The 19,372-nt window shown below is 37.4% G+C and overlaps 1 protein-coding gene and 1 long non-coding RNA gene across 8 annotated transcripts in view; both read right to left on the bottom strand.

Moving 5' to 3' along the window:
• Positions 1-9,160: 9,160 nt before the first annotated feature.
• Positions 9,161-10,565, bottom strand: LOC145330180 (uncharacterized). Its single transcript, XR_013883295.1, has 2 exons — positions 10,361-10,565; positions 9,161-9,265 (listed from the first exon to the last, which is right to left on the bottom strand). It is a non-coding gene; the product is annotated as an uncharacterized LOC145330180 (long non-coding RNA).
• Positions 10,566-11,588: 1,023 nt separating this feature from the next.
• The window catches only part of mats (MOB kinase activator-like 1), a 29,912-nt gene continuing 22,128 nt past the window's right edge, over positions 11,589-19,372 (bottom strand). The window contains exons 6-10 of one of the 7 annotated variants that reach the window (XR_013883289.1): positions 18,491-18,568; positions 18,061-18,117; positions 17,819-17,887; positions 12,115-12,853; positions 11,589-11,963 (exon numbers count right to left, since the gene is read on the bottom strand). Coding sequence is in view for 1 of the 7 variants with exons in the window: in XM_080174775.1 (XP_080030901.1) it covers positions 12,776-12,853; positions 17,819-17,887; positions 18,061-18,117; positions 18,491-18,568 (282 nt within the window). In the remaining 6 variants the exon portion in view is untranslated. Of the gene's footprint in view, positions 12,854-17,818; positions 17,888-18,060; positions 18,118-18,490; positions 18,569-19,372 lie in introns of all 7 variants that reach the window. The other 6 variants (XR_013883290.1, XR_013883292.1, XR_013883291.1 and 3 more) reach the window with 6 other exon arrangements.

The raw sequence follows: 19,372 nt of genomic DNA, 5'->3' as shown, positions 1-19,372 counted from the left end.
TCCGGGTCTCCACCAGATGGGGAAGGTCGCCCCAGATGACAAGATTCCAGGCCGCTGCTATCGCTGCCATGGGAAGGGCCACCGAGTCCGAGACTGTCCTACGCCTATGGAGGTCAGCCTAGAAGAGAGACGCACCCAGCCACGCCGTGACCGTCCTGCCAAATGTGACCGTTGCCATTACGCAGGCCATACGGCGGCCGAGTGCAAGGCTGACTGGGACCAGGTAGCCGGCCGGAGACGCGTCGCTGACAAGGGCGCTCCCTCAGGAAAGCCCAGCAGAGTAGCCAACATGGAAGGGAGCGCGCCCCCAGCAACACTCCAGCAAGCAGCCGCCCCCAACGCAACGGGCCGAGCCGAAGGAATGCCGCAGTTTGGAACCATCCCAGCTAGGATCAACGTGCTGGGAGGAGCGGCTGAACCCAACCGGGTTGGCCTGGGCTTCAGCCTCAACCACTTGGGACCGGAGTTCGTGCAGCCCACCAACATTGCAGAGCCAGAAGTCCTGAGGCCTCAACCCTTCAGCCTCAACATGATGGGGCCTGCCAGACTGAGTCTACCCAGCAAGAGTGGAGGGGCGCTACCCAGCGCCACTGAGACAGTGTACGGGGAGGCCCTGGCGGCCGCTGAGCGAGAGAGGCAAGAGGCGCTAGCCAGCGCATCGGAGTCGATGTATGGGGCGCCATCCGGCGCCGCCACCTGGGAAGGACGAGAGGTGCGCCCCCGCACCCCCAAGCTGATGTCTGGGGCGGCAACCGCCGCCGCCACCTGCGATGACTGGGGGGTGCTATCCAGCGCCCCCACCCTGGTGCCTGGGGCGACAACCGTCGCCGCCACCGAGATACCTGGATCCTGGAACGAGCCAGCAGCCCCAGAGGGAGGGGTGACATCCGTCACCCCCAGTCAGCCAGCGCCACCAGCCCGCAGGGAGGGTCCAGCTATCCATCAGCCAGCGCCACCAGCCAGCAGGGAGAGCCCAGCCATACACCATCCAGCGCCCCCTGCCAGCAGAGGGAACCCAGCTGCCCACCATTCCCAACTGAGCCAGGATAAGTTAAATTTGACAAATGTATTGTATCCAAAGTATTGTAACCCTCCAGCCTTGCCTGTGCCTCCCGCACCAGAGGCTGGGGAGATTGAAATTTGGGATTATAAGGACTTGCCTGTGCCACATGCACCTGAGTTCCTAGGGCAGGGGAGGGATGTAATACAGGGCGAGCCTGTGCCACACGCACTCCAGCCCCATGCCACTGGGCATGCCATGGACAAGGGAAGGGACCCCTGGGGGCTAGGGGAGCCGACACCCAGGCAGGCGCCAGTCGCCTGTCAGTCTGTCATTGGGGAGGGTATCGGGATGCCCCGGGCACCCAAAGATAACGCTCAATGGAAATTTATATCTAGCCAGGAGCAGCCTAGCAGTGTCCAGCCCCAAGAAGCAGCCGTGGCCCGAGCCGAGGATCCCCAGATGCGTGCACGAGGTTGATGGCTGTCTGGTAGATTCTCACACTGGTGGATGGTCCTGTGGGGCCTACTGCTCGCAGCTGTGTGGCCTACAACTAGCTATGTCCTCGTAGGGTGGGACTGTGCCAACCCCACCCATGTCACCGCCTACAACAAGGAGCAGATGTGTAGCAAGGAGCCGCTACACCAGGAGGTGCCCTTGGGCCATGAGATACATGTCCTGCAGCAAGTCAAGATTAGGGAGACAACGGGATATAGCTGTCAACTCACAGTGTCCCAGTGGACATTTAGGTGTGGAGTATGGGGCCACCTCAAGGTGACCTCGGTCCCCACCCTCATGCGGCCAACCAAGATTGATCCAGAAACGTGCCGAGACCTGGCCAGGAACCGAGTCTACACTCTGCCAGGCAAGACCCAGCCATTGACGTTTCAGCTGAACCATCCCCTGTTCTTCACCCTCGATATGGTGGGCGCCTTGGTCAACAGCCCCGAGGGGGTGGGTTGTGAAGGGGAGGACGTCCATTTCGAGGGCCAGCTGTACAGCAATGAATTAGTACTCCAGGAGCGACGGCTGCTGGTCAAGGAAGAGACCTATGTAGTCGAGAATGGACGGGTGGAGTCCCAGTCTGACCACCTGACCCTAGAGTGTCCCCATTCCGAGCTGTCCTGCATCACTGGAGAGGCCACCTACGTGTGGGACCACCTGGGGAGAGATTGCCCCTTGAGGCTGATCCGCAGCCTCCAGCCTAGCCTGGTGATGGATGCGTTTCTGGTTGACCATCAAGCCCAATTCTTCATCAACATGACTACCCCCACCTCAATAGTGAACTGCGACTTTGAGGCCCATGCCACCAACCACCCAGCATTGTTCGTGGCAGCCGACCCGGCCGCGGCAGCGCTGCCCAGAGTATCGGCCAGGGACGTGGATGTCCCCCTGCAGGCCCAGATACATGCAGGTTACATCGGATTTGCCCTGGAAACTCGAATGAGAAGCACCGCAGCAGAAGAAGTAGCGGCCAATTGCTGGAAGCTCCAGCAGCTAGACCTGGCCCATCCGGTGCGTGTCCAGGGGAGCACGTTCTCTGTGTTGAGGGGGGATGTATTGCTCCAGCTTACCTGCCAACGCAATAAATATGTTGTCAGGGAGAGCAATGAATGTTGGGACAAGGTGCCGGTGGAGCCCACAGGATTTGTAGATGCCGTGACAAAGGTGTATAGCGGCCACGCCACCAAAATTCCCTGCTCCTCCACCTACCCCCTAACTGTACACACTGAGGAAGGATGGATAGAGCTAACCCCCGCACCTAAGAAGAGGCCGCCCCCGCTGGATACACCCAAGCAGCTGCTGACAGAGCCCTTGGATGACTTCAGTTCGGGAGGCTTGTATTCGCAGGCTGAGCTGAACGACTGGCAGCAGCTGCTAGCGTTCCCAGCGTATAAGGCCGCCATGCTGACCGGCCTGTCGCATGGTTCATGCGTCCAGCAAGGTAGCTGTTCAGCCACCAGAGACCATGGGATCGTGTCCTATGATATTGACCGACTGGCGGAGGAAGGAGAAGCAACCCTGGATGTCTGGGCTGGGTTCAGACAGGCTATTCACGAGTGGGGAGATGGCGCAGCCATACTGTGTCTGCTGTTGTTGATCCTCAAGCTGCTGGGAGACTTAACCATCATTTCCCTGGCAGCCGCACAAGGAGGTGTACGGGCCGCCATGAACGCGATGTCACAAGTATTCCTGTACCACCCAACCTTGTATCGCAAGGCCTTGGCCAGAGCCAGGCTCACCCATGCCAAGTCCCGGGACTTTTCAGTAGACTGGGATGCCATTCCTATCAGCTGGGAAGCAGCCGAGGAAATGGTATCCATGCAATCAGCCGATAGTGGGAATGACCGCCCAGGCAGGCCTGGGCCACACTCTGGAAAGCCCCGCGGCCCCTCGGGAGGCCAGGCTGTTGCCCAGACGGTCAACCTGGTAGCCAGTGCCCCAGCCGCTGCCAACAACAACCAGAATGCCCCGTTACTGACCGGCCCCGCAGCGGCTGTGCCCCACGCCAACCTGACACCTGCTGGCGCCGAGCTACGTGTCCAACAAAAGCCAGCCTCTACCTTCTATCCCACGTTGGGGGCCCATCAGCCCTGAAAATCACCACTAGGATTCCATTGAATCATTATCGCTTGTATATAAATTAGCCCTAAGGAGCGGGCCGAAGGCCTCAACCACTGTCGGAAGTTGGCAGGGAAACCCCCTCCCAGCCTTCCGAGGGGAGAGTTGTGGTATTCGGCAACCGTGAGCCATGCCTATGGCAACCCTGACCTGGGTTCGGGGAAGGGCCGAGGGCCCTCCCCCGAGTCCTGGGGAAGGGGTCTGCCGACCCCCTCCCTATACCTAAAATTAATGATAGATTTTGACAGCCTTATTATGGTTAAGCTGTATTGTTAATTCCCCCCACCCTTTCCAGGGATGGGGGATCATTATTGCCCAAACTGACTATTGTATATGTATTATATTGATTCTGTTTATGATTACTTATTCCTATCTGTGTATTTATTGTTTGTTGTATATAACTTTAGTAAACCTTAGACCCTGAATAAAGGAACAACTGAATAGACTCTGTTTATTATTTAGTGATTGCTAGAGAAGCGTAGCTTCTCTATAGTATAGGTGTCCACGTCTGTTCGCACTGCCGTAGTCATTTGAACTCTGGTGTCTGCCATTTAACCTAGGCGGATACCACAATTCTATTATATAAAAATTTAAGGTTTTTGTTTGTCTCTATGATCTCAAGGACCACTGCAACGGTTTTAGGCTATTTTTTAAAACGTAAGTAGGTGGTTATCAATGACACATAATTGACGTCACAATATTGAAATAGCATCAAGACTATTTCATCCTATCTATAACACAAAGTCTGTCCGTCTGAAGCTTAGGATCTCGGTAACCACTGAACCAATTGGATTCTACTCTGCAGGGAATAAATCTACTAGTCCTGTGGTGGTTTTAAGCTATTAGCCCCCCCCCCCCAAACACAAAAAAATCTCCCCCACAATTTTTTAAAAATCATTTGAAATTAGTGGTAGCAGCTTTTTTTTAATTACCTCTTGGGGGAAAAGCCCCTAGAGGCCAGGGTCGAATCCGCTAGTTATATGTATAAAGTAGTATGGCTTTGGTTTGTAACTTGCCACACAGCCGATTGAGTTCTCCATTTCCGGGAAGCATTATGTAAATAAACTGAATGGAATTTTTAAGCAACATGGTATGACCACTGCATAGCTGTAAAAGAATCAATGTCATATCAAAGGATCATTCTTTCATTTAAGCATTGATGCTATATATTTGGATCTAGATCTACTAAATAGATGCTCAAATTTCAGGTTATAAAAGTATTGTATTTTTCATCGCGGCTCCGTTACCGCTGGATTCACACTGGTCCTAAAAACAGTTTATCAGGTTTATCAAATAAATGTCAAAGTAACTCATTGTTTGTCTTACACGAAAAAAAAATAAAATTGAGCTCTTTCTTTTTAGACTGGGCCTTTTGTCTCTTGGGGCCAACAGGAAGGAATTTTACACTATTCTTTTTTATTTTACTATCCGCGGACAATACGATAATTATACAATATACTAAATATTATCTAAATTAATCTTGTATAAAAGCCGCTATTATTATTGAAAAACATTTAAAAGCTTATTTATTTAATTGTACTATATTTTCTTGATTAAACTACTTTCTGTTTTTAAAATTAAGCTATTGTTAACATTCAATGCTGCGCTTCTTATGAACAGCCTTGTCCTTGTTTGTGAATCATTTCATAGGTTTTCTAAAATAGCTTTAAACCTTCTCTGGAACTCTAGGAAGGATCATATAGGATAACCTTTTAGGTCCAGCGGTTAGTAAGATCTTTCGCTGCAAACAGAGAAAGACAACCGGTTACTTTTTTATAGGGATTTATAGTTAGAGGAGAGCTGGCAATGGACTGTTTATTACTATAGTATATAGTTTTATGATAGTTATCTTAATCATTGTCTTGACAACTTTGGAGACTTAAGTGAATTTTAATTGGTTGATTCATTAAGTTCGTTGTTTAAACGTTTCAACCACCAATTTTAATCTCTATGAGGGGTAATTCAGTGTATCAACACAACAATGTAAAACAATTTATAGGCCATTGTCTTATCCCTTTAGATCCCTGATCTATAGTTGGTCCAATCATTTATCCAGTAAACTGTAAACCATTTTATTTTTGGGCTGTAATTTATTTATTCTTTCATCTAGCTTATGCTGTGGGTCATTATTTTTACACTAAAATGTATAAATGGCCAATAGAGAAGATTCTACTAGTTTTGAAAAGAGAAGTTTTTTTGAAACGGAACCTACTCTAAAATTCACTTTTTCTGTCCGTCAGTCCGTAACGCTTTGCGGGGAAATCCTATTTCGACTGATATTGAAGATATATGACACACCATTTTAGTGATTTTCCTTGAGTTTTTGCAGATATTATCTTTCTTTTCTTTATGAAACTGAACATGTGCTTTAATGATTTTTTTTGTGCTTAACTACTTATGTATGATGTCATCCTTGTTTACATATAGGTTCGATCAATAATTTCCGCTTAGCTCTGTACTTTAGGCATGTTCGAATTATCTTTAAAATCTGAATTAGGATTCCTATAACAACAAGATACAAGTTAAAAAGCAATAGCAACCCTTTAAGTATCTTGAGAAAGTCTACACGTCCTTTGGTACTAGTCTTACTTAATCATATATGTATGTATATAAGATTTTTAAATGATGATTTCTAAGACAATATGATTTAATTTAATAAGCGAAGCAACTCTGTTATAAAGAATTTACAATTTGATCATCATGTGTTTAAGAATTCTAGCGAATAAATAGAATTAGACTTATAAGATTTTAGTGGCTTTGTTTGTATTTTTCCTTGTAAAAATAGGTTTAAACATAAATATATCCTTGGCCCGTTTATATGAATGATGCATTCGATTCATTCATTGCCACGTGGGGGATGTTCCATACAAAGAAAAAAAAATTGCCAAGAATAATAGAATTCTAAACAGTGGCGTGCACCGGGTTTTGTAAGAGGGGAAATTTTTGACACCCTTCTGGTCCAGATCGAGGGGGTGTATTACAGAAAACAAAAGGGTGCATTTTTAGAGTCAGGGGGTCGAATCCCCCCTGAAATGTCCACCTAACCACTCAAAAGTCAAACAATTGGTCAAAAACGTGCGAACACGCAATTTTTTAACACCACTCTTAAGCATTGATAACCCCCTCCCCTTGTTTCAGTGATAATACGAGTTTAAAATATCGATTACTTTCAGGCCTAACATAACTTCTTTGAATATTTGAATGAAAAAGCCGCCAAATAATCACAGTAAAATAGTTTTCTTCCAATAGCATATCCCTTCTTAGTCAGATTCATTGTTAAGTTCCTAAAAGGCTAAACGCTTTTTGTGCTAATAAGAGGTTAAATAGTTACCAAACTACTTTTCTTTTCTAGTGTGTTAGTTCGGATAAACTTAATGATCGAAAGAAAAAAAGGCTTTTGTAGAATATACGTGGATATTATGACAGGGGAGAAATCGCAAATAAGGTTGCAACTTCCCCGGTCATTTATTGGTCAGATCGTTTATCCAGTAGGAGTGAAGGGGATGGGGTAAAAAGAGTGGAAGTAGAAATCGTTATTTTAACCCACTGCGTGTTTCACTTTAATAGAAAACATTAAAATCTGTTGTAAGATCCAAGAAATAATATATCCATTTCTGTAGAGGTCAAGTGTTTAAAAACGTGAAAGCAAAGAAAATATAGAATTAGTCCATATCCGCAAGATATCACACAATGTCTGCAATTCTTTTCTATTAACCGAATGAAAAAATCCTCTAATTAATTTGATAAGTAATTAGAGGATTTAATGATAATACCAGCTCCTGAAACAAAAAATCTGAAGCCCCTACACTTGAAATACTTTTCTAGCCTATATACAGCGCGCAGATATAAATTTGTCTAATGAATATGAGATTAGAGTAAAACCCTAGAGGGAGAAAGGGTTAAATAACTGTATCTTCCCCATCGCAACCGTCTTGTGCAACCATTCTATTGGGTAATTTAAAGTCAACCAATGCAATCAGGGAGTAAGGGAGGGGACAATGAACAACTAATTCAATTTAAGAGTTTTAGCTGAAAAGCAATGAAAACCAGATTCATCCAAAAAATATGACCAAAATTGTAAAGGGATCATGGTAATATAATTTGAAACAAAATTAGTTCTAAGAAAAAATAATTTACTTGAAAATTAAATTATCAATACATCACAATGTAGTAAACATTCTGTAATTAATCACTAGAAAAATCTTGTTTAGAAATTTGTCAACCCTTCTCATATATTTTTAACTGCTACCTAAATTCTAGGGGTTCTTAGATTTTTAATACATAAATATCACAGTAGAGTTTCTATACATGAAATGACATTTTCTTGGGAAAAAATATTTGTTAAAACCAGCCATCAATAACAAATTTTTCTGTCTGCAATATTCAAAATTAACTCAGCTAGTTAGCGGGGCATTGATGCGCTAGTACCCAAAGTCAGTCAGAACCCGCTGAATTCGTGCACATTCCCTTTACGCCAGTACCCAAAGCCTGAGACTCTTAAAAATTGAATATTTGATCCAATGTCCCCTCCCTTACTCCCTGAATGCAATGGTGTCGCTTATATTAACACAGCCAAGTAGCAAAAAATAATTTAGAAGCAAACGAAAGAGGTCTGTTAATACGAGAATAGTTATGCATCGCATTGTATTATGGACAGCTTTCCGTGGATATAACATGAAAAAATTATATTATCGAAACCTGTTTTGTTAACCCGAAGGACCGGGCGCAAACAAAATTGGCATTATCTTTAATTTCATTTAAATATTCGTGGTAAATTGTCTGTAATACGATGCTATACATGTTTTTTTTAATTTTTACCGTCAAATAATCTATCGTTGGGGAATATATCTTCAATGAGGAAATATTATCAGAAAATAAATTGGACTGGAAATTACAATGGCCTATAAGTTTCTAAGCTCGCTCTCTCATTGGTTGGCTTAGATAAATTGACTAACAGTGTCCAAACATTTAAAACAATATTTTTATCATAATTGAAGAAATACATCATTCATTGTCTTATCCCAATTAGGATCCCTAGAAATAACAGACTTTACTTTTTTCCTAACAGATTAAATAATTGTCGAATTAATGAAGAGTAGGGGCGTCGTAGCTCAGTCAGTTGTAACGCACTGAGTTACGGTGATGAGAGTTCGAGTTCTAGTCCCCATGTGGCAACTCGAATTTCTCAGTTGAATAAATTTACGCAACTTCCCCTGGTTGTGAAAGAAGGGGATTATTGAGTAAGTAGGGATACTCAATAGTCACGTACATAATATCAGTACTACCCATATCCCAGGCTCCTCTGCGGTGAGCATCATTCATTACGGTGACTTAATTTAGGACACCTGCCATACTCAACGAGGGTGAGGTAATAATAAATAGCTCTCATGAGATAGCGGTTCAAGTCATAATGTGTTTGAACGTGGAGCTTGATAGCCCTAGTGGCTATACACAAGTGTTTCAGCCTACTCCATGACTACTTAGGTCCAAACCCTAAGAAACTATGGCTAATGAATCAATCAATTAATAAAGAGTAAATACGAAAATAACACTTTATTTGCTTATGATTAGAATCTATGGATTTAAATATCTATAATCATACATTACAAACATACCATGCCAAGTAATGGCGCTACACAATACCTAGAGAAAAAAAAATAATTGATATCCCGCGCACATGATAACAAAATTCATAAAATTTTTGTTAATATGCATGCACAGTAAGATATATAAGTTGGTAAGAATTTTAATGTTAGAGGGAGATTTGAAATCATCATCAAATTTTACGCATTTTTTATAAAAGTAGTTTTTTATATAATTCTTTGTCTAAAAGCGAAAATACAATTTAAGTTAATTAATTTTGACCAATAGGATAGGTGAATTGAAAGCTACATGCGCTCTAATTGGTTGAATGATGTACGACACTTAAGCTTCTCCAATAAAGGTACTAAGAAAGAGAGGGAATGTCTGATTGAGCCAATAGGAGAATCGCATCGGTACATACATTTAATTTCATTGGTTGAAATTTTGTACACATCTTGTCACGAATGCATGTTTTTTTTCATTTCATACATAGTTAAAAGTCAGCTGTAAACAGTATATTTTCTTTGTAGAAAGCTTTGCGGAATCAGCATTAATTGCCCAAAAATTTCGTTTAAATTTGAAAGCTTCGAAACGAGGTGGATTCTTAAAAAACAAGTTAGGCTGGCTACTCGCTGGTGAGGCAAAATTATTTTTGTGAAAAATCCTCCAAAATCGTATAAAAAAATTTACAAAAATTAAATGAAATATTAAAGGGTTATTAACATATGATTTTGTTTAATTTTTGTAGATTTTTAATGTGCTTTTGGATGATTTTTCACAACAATAATTTTGCCTCACTATCGAGTAGCGAGTCTATAATTTTTTAAGAATCCACATCAGCTTGAGTCGATAGTAAACAATACTTTTGTCTGCTAGAAATGTTCCTTCTTAGATTTGACGAAAAAGGGGTTCAGAATATGCTTCTATTCTTCTATTTCTATTGCTTCTCCAATCAGAGCGAAGATAGTTTTCAATCCACCAATCACAGTTGTCAAAATTGATTAACTTAAATTGTATTTCCGCTTTTAGATAAAGAATTATACAAAAAACGAATTTTATAAAAATCCTTAAAATTTGATACAGATTTCAAATCTCCCCCTAACATTAAAATTCTTTCCAACATATATATCTTAATGAACAGGATTTAATTATAACTTAGTTCTAGAAACAACAATCTACTGCAATTAATTGAAATTAGAAAATATGTTCAAAATGTGTTAATTTGTCAAAAAATATATTTTATCTTTTTCTAAATGCCAAATTATACTAGGACGGACAATTTATGACTTTTAAAATTAAAATAACCTACTTAAAATCTCATTTTTTTCGATGTGCTAAACAAATAATGGTGATTTCCCATAAAGTGCAATGTGGAACACTGAAACCCTTCACCTCCTAATTTTAAAATATTTTGTATAAAGGGTTAAGGGTAATTTTTCGGTTTTGTCTATATTTAGGTACTTAAGGTCGTGTTAGGTTAGGTTATATTGGGTACTGGGTAGCCCCGCATCTCAGGTATAGGCTAGGAGGGCTAGGGCCCCACGTAGGGATAATGTTAGTTTCGGCGCTCGATAAGCACTTTGAGGGAAAGCACAAAAATAAGTATGAGTTTAAAATGATAACTGTTATTTTCTATTTCAACTGATGTTTACCTAGATAGGTAAATTGTTTAAGGGGGGGGGGGGGAAGTTCTGACACATTTGCGTAAACCTGGTATATAGGCTTTATCTTTGGACTGAGAGGATAGGTTATAAATGATAAAATCATTCTTATAGGATGAATTTTCCCAAGTTTTAAGATATTTTTGATATGCCTCCAGGTTCCGGACCTCCAGGCCTTCAGGTGGTCTCTGTACTTAAAACTTGGGAAAATTCATCATATAAGAATGACTTTATTTTTTATAACCTATCCTCTCAGTCCAAAGATAAAGCCTATATACCAGGTTTACGCAAATGTGTCAGAACTCCCCCCCCCCCCCCTGTTAACAAATGAAAGGAAGAACTAATTTAAATATCACTTCTTAATATTTAACCTATCAATTACTCAACTTTGTAATTTAAGTAAAACTAGCAGCTACTCCCCAAAAGGCTTCTAGTGGAACTAGAGGTGGAGCAAGGTATCCCCCCCCCCCCAATATTAGTTTTAATTGAAAAAGAAAAATTGTGGGTAAATTTTTCTTCTTGCGTTAAGAGGGTTGTGGTACCCTCTTAAAAAATAATCATAATAATAATAATAAACCTACAAGAAGCTACACTATAAGTGAGAACCATATCGGTTCAGTAGTTAGATCCTTTAGTACACACACACAGACAGACACAGATCCTGTTACATTTATATAGGGATTAAAATTCATTTTTGTTAAGTTCAAATTTTAGAAACATTATATAAAGTTTTTTTTTAAATGTGATAAAATATTTTAAAAAATAACACAAGTGGGTCACCCTACTTCCCCTCCCCCCCCCCCCCCCCTTTAAATTGCTTAATATTTTGAAAAATATATTGAAAATGCTTCTTTTAGAATATTTTGTTCTGTTCAGAAAATTGGAAATTATGGGATGTGGGGTTTTGGATGATCCATTGTTTAGTATTCTTAAGATTCCAGTTTTGTAATGTTATAAATAAATGTTCAGTATGAGAATTATAAATATTTTTATAAAGAAAAATGATAATATTAATAATCACATGTAAAAATTAAAAGCATTCCTCTTAGTGTGTATCATAACACCTTAGATTTAATAAAACGGAGAAGAGAAATTTCCTTTACGCGATGTGCCAAAAATGATTAAAATAAAATTGTTGGCAGAAAGTTTAAAGACCGATTTACAGGCCAAGATTGTTAAATTTCAAACAATAAACACTTGCCTACATGCCAAAAATTAATTTTAATTTGTAACAATTTTGTCACACACGTAAATAAATTTCTCCAGTCACCAAAATAAAATTAATAATCACATTTGTTCACAAATAACAGATAAATATACTTTGGAGTGCTATAATAATAGTTTAAAGAAAAGTAACTTTCTTTCATAAAAATATGTTGTATATGTAACATTTGAAAACAATTTTGAACACTTACTAAGCCACGTTTGACCCTTTAATGGTTAATTTTTAACAACAGGCAACAAAATATTAATTCATATTGGCACCAGAATTTTTATATGCACTTGATATAATTTAATGTACAAGTTATAGACTTCGAAAAAATACTGAAATTTAAGATTTAATGTTGTTTAGCAGCTCTGCAAAGTGCAAACCAACCTATCAAATTAAAATCCATAATTTCAGTTCCAAGATATCAACAAAACACGGTTTATGATAAGTTAATAATATCTATTTTCATTACTGCACTTTGTTCTAGAGAGGTTTCATTGTTTACAATATTTTTTTCTGGCTCGCCAATGGCTGCATTTGTTTACTATAATACGATTGGTTTATCATTAAAAGATTCTGGCTTGATATTGGCAAAATAAATTTGCTATTCTGTGATTGGTTGTTCTATTGTAGAATGCTGGCCAGTCATTGGTTAATAAGATTTGCTATCTGTTCTATGATTAGTTGTTGTGGATTTTTTCAAGGCTTACCATTGGTCAGCCTATCTATCAATTCTTGCAGTGGCGCCAGCTCTTTCCGGTCAATCAGTTCAAATTCCTACAAAATAATAATTATCTAGAAATGCTGTAAAAACTATTTTCAAATTTTATTTTGCATTGTTATCGTTCATGAATTAATGTATATGCATACAAATTCCTCTCCGTTTGAAAATAATTTCTGATAATTTCAGTAAAAAATGAAAATCTGATGATAGGGCCAAGAAAGGCAAAATGTCATATAGAAAGACAAACATGCATTTTACTACCTACTTTAACCAATAGACATCCAAATACATCATAGAACGATTGTAATGATATGTTGAGAGCATTGTTATATCTAAGGTCATACATATGATGAGAAAGCATCAAAATTATCATTTGAATTATTATTTTTGCTATTATCTTTTTAGTGTTTTTAGGAAGGGTAGGTTTCTGGTAAAATCCGTAAAGGTTATGTGTTATAAGTAAAAAACAGTAGTAGAACGATAAAAATTTATGTTAACTTTTAACAAATTTTTTTGTCTATAGTTCTTTTTAACAAGAAATACACATATTTAGTGAATATTATCGTTCTACTACTATTTTTAAGCCTTAAAACACACACATTTACGGATTCTACCAGAAACCTACCCCTCTCTTTTAAGATTTTTATGATGTTTTTTTATTTATAAATATATAATAAACTTTGTTAGGTATACATGATCTAAAATAAATATGGGGAGTAAATTGCTTTAAAAAATATTAACTAAAATAACAATAAAAATATAATGAAAGCTAGATAACGAATCAAGACTATAGCTGAATCTTTGGGGGAAGAATAAATGTAATTATCTGACCAATAAAAAGGTCAGAGGGGAATTAGTGAATAGAAAGAAGAGATAAAAATATACTGAACATTATTGCTTGGTCAGAGGCGTATTAATATTTCCTGTTTAGGGTAAATTTTTTGTTGGGGTCAAGGCAATGATTACCAACCATATTATATTCTATTTCCTCGCAAGACTTTTAAGTATCAGAACACTAATTCTTGGGAGTTAGGGCAGTGCCCTAACTCCCAAGATTAAGAACGTATTTAAACCCACGTATTATTTACAGTTAATGCAAAGCGGACAGGCAGACAGGCATTGTTTCCACTCTAGTGTTTTCCTCTAATATTGAGATTTACTAAATATTAATATTCCTATCTCTACGACCTTCTTCCTGCTTTGGAAAATTTTAAACAAGACAGGATGCAAAGTTTACCCAATTAATCCTCAGAGCAAAACTTACTAAATCTTGTTTCTGCTAGCAGACTATTCAACTCCCCCCTTCATAGAAAAGAGGGGGTTATACCCAAATAAAGGACGAGAGCAAAAGTATGGATAACACCAGGGAAATAAGGACATAGTAAAATTTCAAGATTTGAAATAATTTAAGGGAAATTGGGCTTAAAATAAGTGAAGTCATCTAAGAGTTAAGACCCTAGGAGGCTAGGTGTCGCTTCGGGTACTAGACCTCTTTCCACGCACCTTTTTACATACATACAATACTTATGATTGCGATGTAAAGCGTCCATTCACTTATCAGACAACCAACTCTCTTCTAGATGCACGACCTTAGTCTGAAAAGTCCCAACGGTGTATGGTAGCGAGTTGCGCCTGTTTTGGGCCAAGGCATTCACCCCAATCTAACTATTTACGTCGCGCATCTGACATAGTAGCAGTAGGAACCATTTTTAACGTCTTTAGTTATGACGCGGTGTCGGAACGAGATTCGAACCTATCACCTTCCCGACGACGAGCGGATGCGCTACGTGTTGAGTTAGTGAAGTCATCTAGGTAGGTTATGGCTTATGAACCATAATGATTATTATTAACATTAGAACGTCCCATCTCCCAATCTTCTACCCCTACTCAAACACCTAAAAAGTTTACCAAAGAATAACAATTAACTTATAATTTGTATTCTAACGGGAAGAAAAACCCAAGGTTCAGGGGTCAAACGTGTAATCCTCAAAACAGAAAATTTCCGTCAAACTTAACAAACTAATTTCTTTCATAAATCAAACAAAAGATCTAAATTAAGAAGTTTTTTTCATGAATGGAAAAATGTTGAATGAATGCTTTGTCCTGGTTAAAGTTGCATATAAAAAAATACAATGAAAATAATATTTAACACAACAAAATGAAAACTTTTTTCTAATAGTAGAAAATTTAGTGAAGATTATTTTGTAAAAAACATTTTTGGAAGCAGTTGCCCTAAAACTACAGTGTGTTTTTTTTTATGAGAACTTTTTGGAAAGCAATTTTACCCCACTTATACAGCATGACCCTCAAAAAAGTATTTTTAAGCATCTGCAGCCCTTATTTCTCAATGAATTATAAAAAAATGCATATGTCCTTGTTCTCCATAGTATTCCACATAAGTAGATATAAAAATATTTTTTTTACCTCCATTAACACCGGAGATTTTTAGAGCTAAAGTTTTGAAAAAGTGACTGAGAAAAAGAATTTTTTTTTGTTTCTCTTATTTTTTGGATGGTTATATTATGTTTTTCTGGCAACTGAATAATGAGACACAAAGAAAAACAAGTTAACTAATTATTTCTTTTTTATTCCACCAAAAAATATAAATTTTTAATGGCAAAAAATACTACTGAATGAATTGATTATTTGCAAATTTTAGGTTATTTATTAACCCTTATTTGAGAAAAGGATTAATTATGACAGTTGCTCCGCCTACTTTTCTGACATCTCAATAATTTAATAGGGGGTTAATTAAGCTTTTTACAGTTAGGGAGTTGAATCCATTTTTATAGAAGCAGAACTATAATCTATGATTATGGTTTGGACTCTCTAAAACTGTAATCTACCCTTCCACTTTCCCCTCTCTTGGTGAAGATATCTTCAACGCCGATACGAGTTTTGAAATATAAGATTCCACTTTTGTCTCTCTTGTTGAAGATATCTTCACCAAGAGAGGCAAAAGTGGAATCTTAAATTTTAAAAATCGTATTGGCGTTGAAGATATCTTCACCAAGAGAGGGGAATGTGGAATCTTACATTTCAAAAATCGTATCGGCGTTGAAGATATCTTCACCAAGAGAAGGGAAAGTAGAATCTTACATTTCAAAAATCGTATCGGCGTTGAAGATATCTTCACCAAGAGAGGGGAAAGTGGAAAGGTAGATTACAGTTTTATAGGGTCCAAACCATAATCATAGATTATAGTTCTGCTTCTATAAAAATGGATTCAACTCCCTAACTGTTTTAGACAAAAAAATCATTATGTTTTAATTTTATTTTCTTCATAACTTTTTTGTTATTAAAGTTAGGATTGTGAAACAAAAACAATTTTCCTGCTATATTCATAAAGATTTATTTGTTTTTTTTAATCTTGAAAAATTTTGCCTAATAAGTAAGTTTTTCAAAATATCATTAAACTAAAAAGACTCAAAAAATATGTGTAAAAAAATGCTTTTTACTCAAAAACTAAATTTTTTATTTCATTTTTGTATAAAGTTTCTGCTAGTAACAAAAATAAAAGGATTTCTACCTTAATTTTGCTAAAAAAGTCGTTTCATGTTAAAAGTTACTTTTTCCTCAGTCACTTTTTCAAAACTTTAGCTCTAAAAATCTCCGGTGTTAATGGAGGTAAAAAAAATATTTTTATATCTACTTATGTGGAATACTATGGAGAACAAGGACATATGCATTTTTTTATAATTCATTGAGAAATAAGGGCTGCAGATGCTTAAAAATACTTTTTTGAGGGTCATGCTGTAGTTATCAGAATTTAATGATTAATGGCTTATTTTCTTTGTTTTTTAAGGGAAATTATGAAACAACAAAAAAAATTACAGTTTTTGTTGAAAAAGTACAGTAAAGTTGAAAATTAAAACTTAGGTGTCAACATATAAAAATGGTTTTAGCGCATTTTTCTTAAAAAAATGGATTTTCTGTAGTCGACTTTGGGGGGCCAGTACTCCCTCCCTGGTTGAGATATGACCTTCAAACTTTGATATGTTCTAGTACATGTCCCTAATAGTATCTGTATACATTTTAAGCTCTATATCTCAACTTTGAAGTGTTTCGCAGCCATTCTTGCAAAAGGTTGATTATTTGAGCATAAAAAAGTACATTTCTATTACAACATGCAATTCTGATATATAGATAAAGATATACATATTACACCTATCATAATGAAAAAACGTCCCGATCCAATTAAAATATTTCCCAATTTTTTTTAATAACAAAGGGTAAATAAAATAAAATATGATCATTTTAAAACAGTTTAAACCTGCAGGTGTTTGTATAAAAATGAATAGATTTATGTTCCCTCCTAAACTAGAACAATTTTTCATAACAAAAACTTGGACATACCAATTTATTGTAGAAACTTTGTAAAACAATTTAATGATGAAAAGTAGGAAAATCTTGGAAAATATAGACGGACATAATTCTAAAATTAATTTCTTTTTGAATTTTTTTTTTAACAAATGCCTATTGGTTTTCTATGTGATAAATGGACAATAACTACCTGAATACTTTTGAAAATATATTTACTCAACAACATTCAACAACTTTTAGAAATATTCAGGTATTTTATATTTTTAATTGCAAATGTGTTCTAAATATCCTAATTTATCTAACAAAATATTATTTTCAAAAAACGCGGTGGTATAGAGTTCGACTACACACAAAGAGGCTTTTCCTGCTTCGAAATTTTATTGATACATTTATTATATTGTTTAATAGATATAAACCTGCCTAGAATCAAAATTATGCCGTTCCTAAAACATTACAGTACAGGCAGACATACATCATAACAAAGGGGTAATTTATTTCACATGTTTTCCGAAAATTATGTGTTACCCTTTAGTCAAACGTCCGTTTTTAATTTTTACCAAATGTGTCTACATGAAATGGCCATGATTAAGAACAGTTTGACTTAATAATCGTATTTGACTAAACGCTAACACACAACTTTACGGAAAATACGCGAAAACTTAACCTCTTTTTGTAAGTATATATTTGAAACCAACCTGTATGAAGTAGACAAAGTGTTTGAATGAAGTATTAAGATGTGCCTCTTCTCCCAATGATACTACCTCCTACAATTTATATTCATTAGTTTATCAAGAGTTTTTTTCCCAGTATTATTATCCACTGGATTAGAACCGGTTAGATTAGAAAAGTTATTATAAACTTTGGGTAATAGTGTAACAAACAGCCAAATATCCCCTCCCTCCCTGAACCAATATTCTTTTTTTAAAAAATTAATTACCTTGAAATGTTGATGGTAAATATGGGCGTACACACGAAATAACCTCTTTAGTATCGTCTACAAATAACAATCATTAATGCTTTAATTATTGAAGTACTTTATGTTAAGTAAGGGGAAGCCGAGGGGTATTGAACCCCAATCAGTGCCCCTAAAAAATTCAGTATCAAATCTGCCCTCAAATTGGAAGTTGTTTGTATCTCCATTGACAACCCCCCCCCCCCCCTACCTATACAAAAAATAAAAAACATAAAATGGATACCAATTTAATTTTTATTTATAGTGAACTGGTTTTCATCTTAGAATTTTTCAATATCCTGGAAAAGCTTTCTATATTACGATGAGAGGGCTCTAGGGCGGTAGCCACAAGTAAATTTAATACACTGTTATATAAACATAATCTTTAACGGTTATCAAAAATACAAAAGGTTACCTTTGCTATTGTAAGAAAGTTAGGTGGGAAAGGAACTCCAATTTTACTCGGAAACAAAGATTCGTCATCCAGTTGATCCTAAATATATATATTCCAATAAGGCTTCTAAATCGATTAATATCCGCTGGATTAGAACCGGATCTAAGCCATACTGAAAAAACATGTATTGTAACGTATTATATCCTACTTAAATACGTAGAGATTTAACTATTTATTTTGGAAATAAATAAAAATTACTGTTTCAAATATATTTTATATAAAATTGCTTCCAATAAAATCTAAAATAAAATATTTCCAGATAAATATGTCGTGTACATACATTGCATAAATTCAATTTAAAATAGGGAAAAAGAACTGTAAACTTATGAAAAAATGCCATAATATCATTGAGATTTCTGCATAAAATGTAACATTTTTCCAGGGTGGCTTCGAACCGATTAAAATCCGCTTGATCTGAACCAGTTCTCAGCCATACTTAAAAATCATGTATAGCATCGTATTACAGACAATATCCCACAAATATTAAAATAATAACCATAAAAGTAATATGGTAATATTTTATTTTTCTTTCTGTAAAAAGCTGTCAATAATACGATGAGATAAATAACCATTTGTTGGTTTAATGTTATTAGAAATGAAATATAGATCTACATATCCTTTGCTCCCTGAATATAAGTTGCACTCGTGTTTACAATAAATCCCATAAGTCCCTGTGTCAACCCGAGTTACTAATACATAAAAAGGGTAAGGAACCAGGGAGGGAGGGGACAACATTTCACTAGTCCCCAAAGTTTTATAAGACTGTTTCTTATTTGTTGGCTTAAAAACTTTGGGGATTTTAAACTTTGATTGGTTGGTTCATTAAGTTGAGTGTCCAACCAC

This window comes from Acartia tonsa, chromosome 10 (assembly GCF_053477335.1).
Source record: "Acartia tonsa isolate MP-2025a chromosome 10, ASM5347733v1, whole genome shotgun sequence".
NCBI classification, from domain to species: domain Eukaryota; kingdom Metazoa; phylum Arthropoda; class Copepoda; order Calanoida; family Acartiidae; genus Acartia; species Acartia tonsa.
Note: the sequence above shows the minus strand (reverse complement) of the source record. Positions and strands in the feature narration are given on the sequence as shown.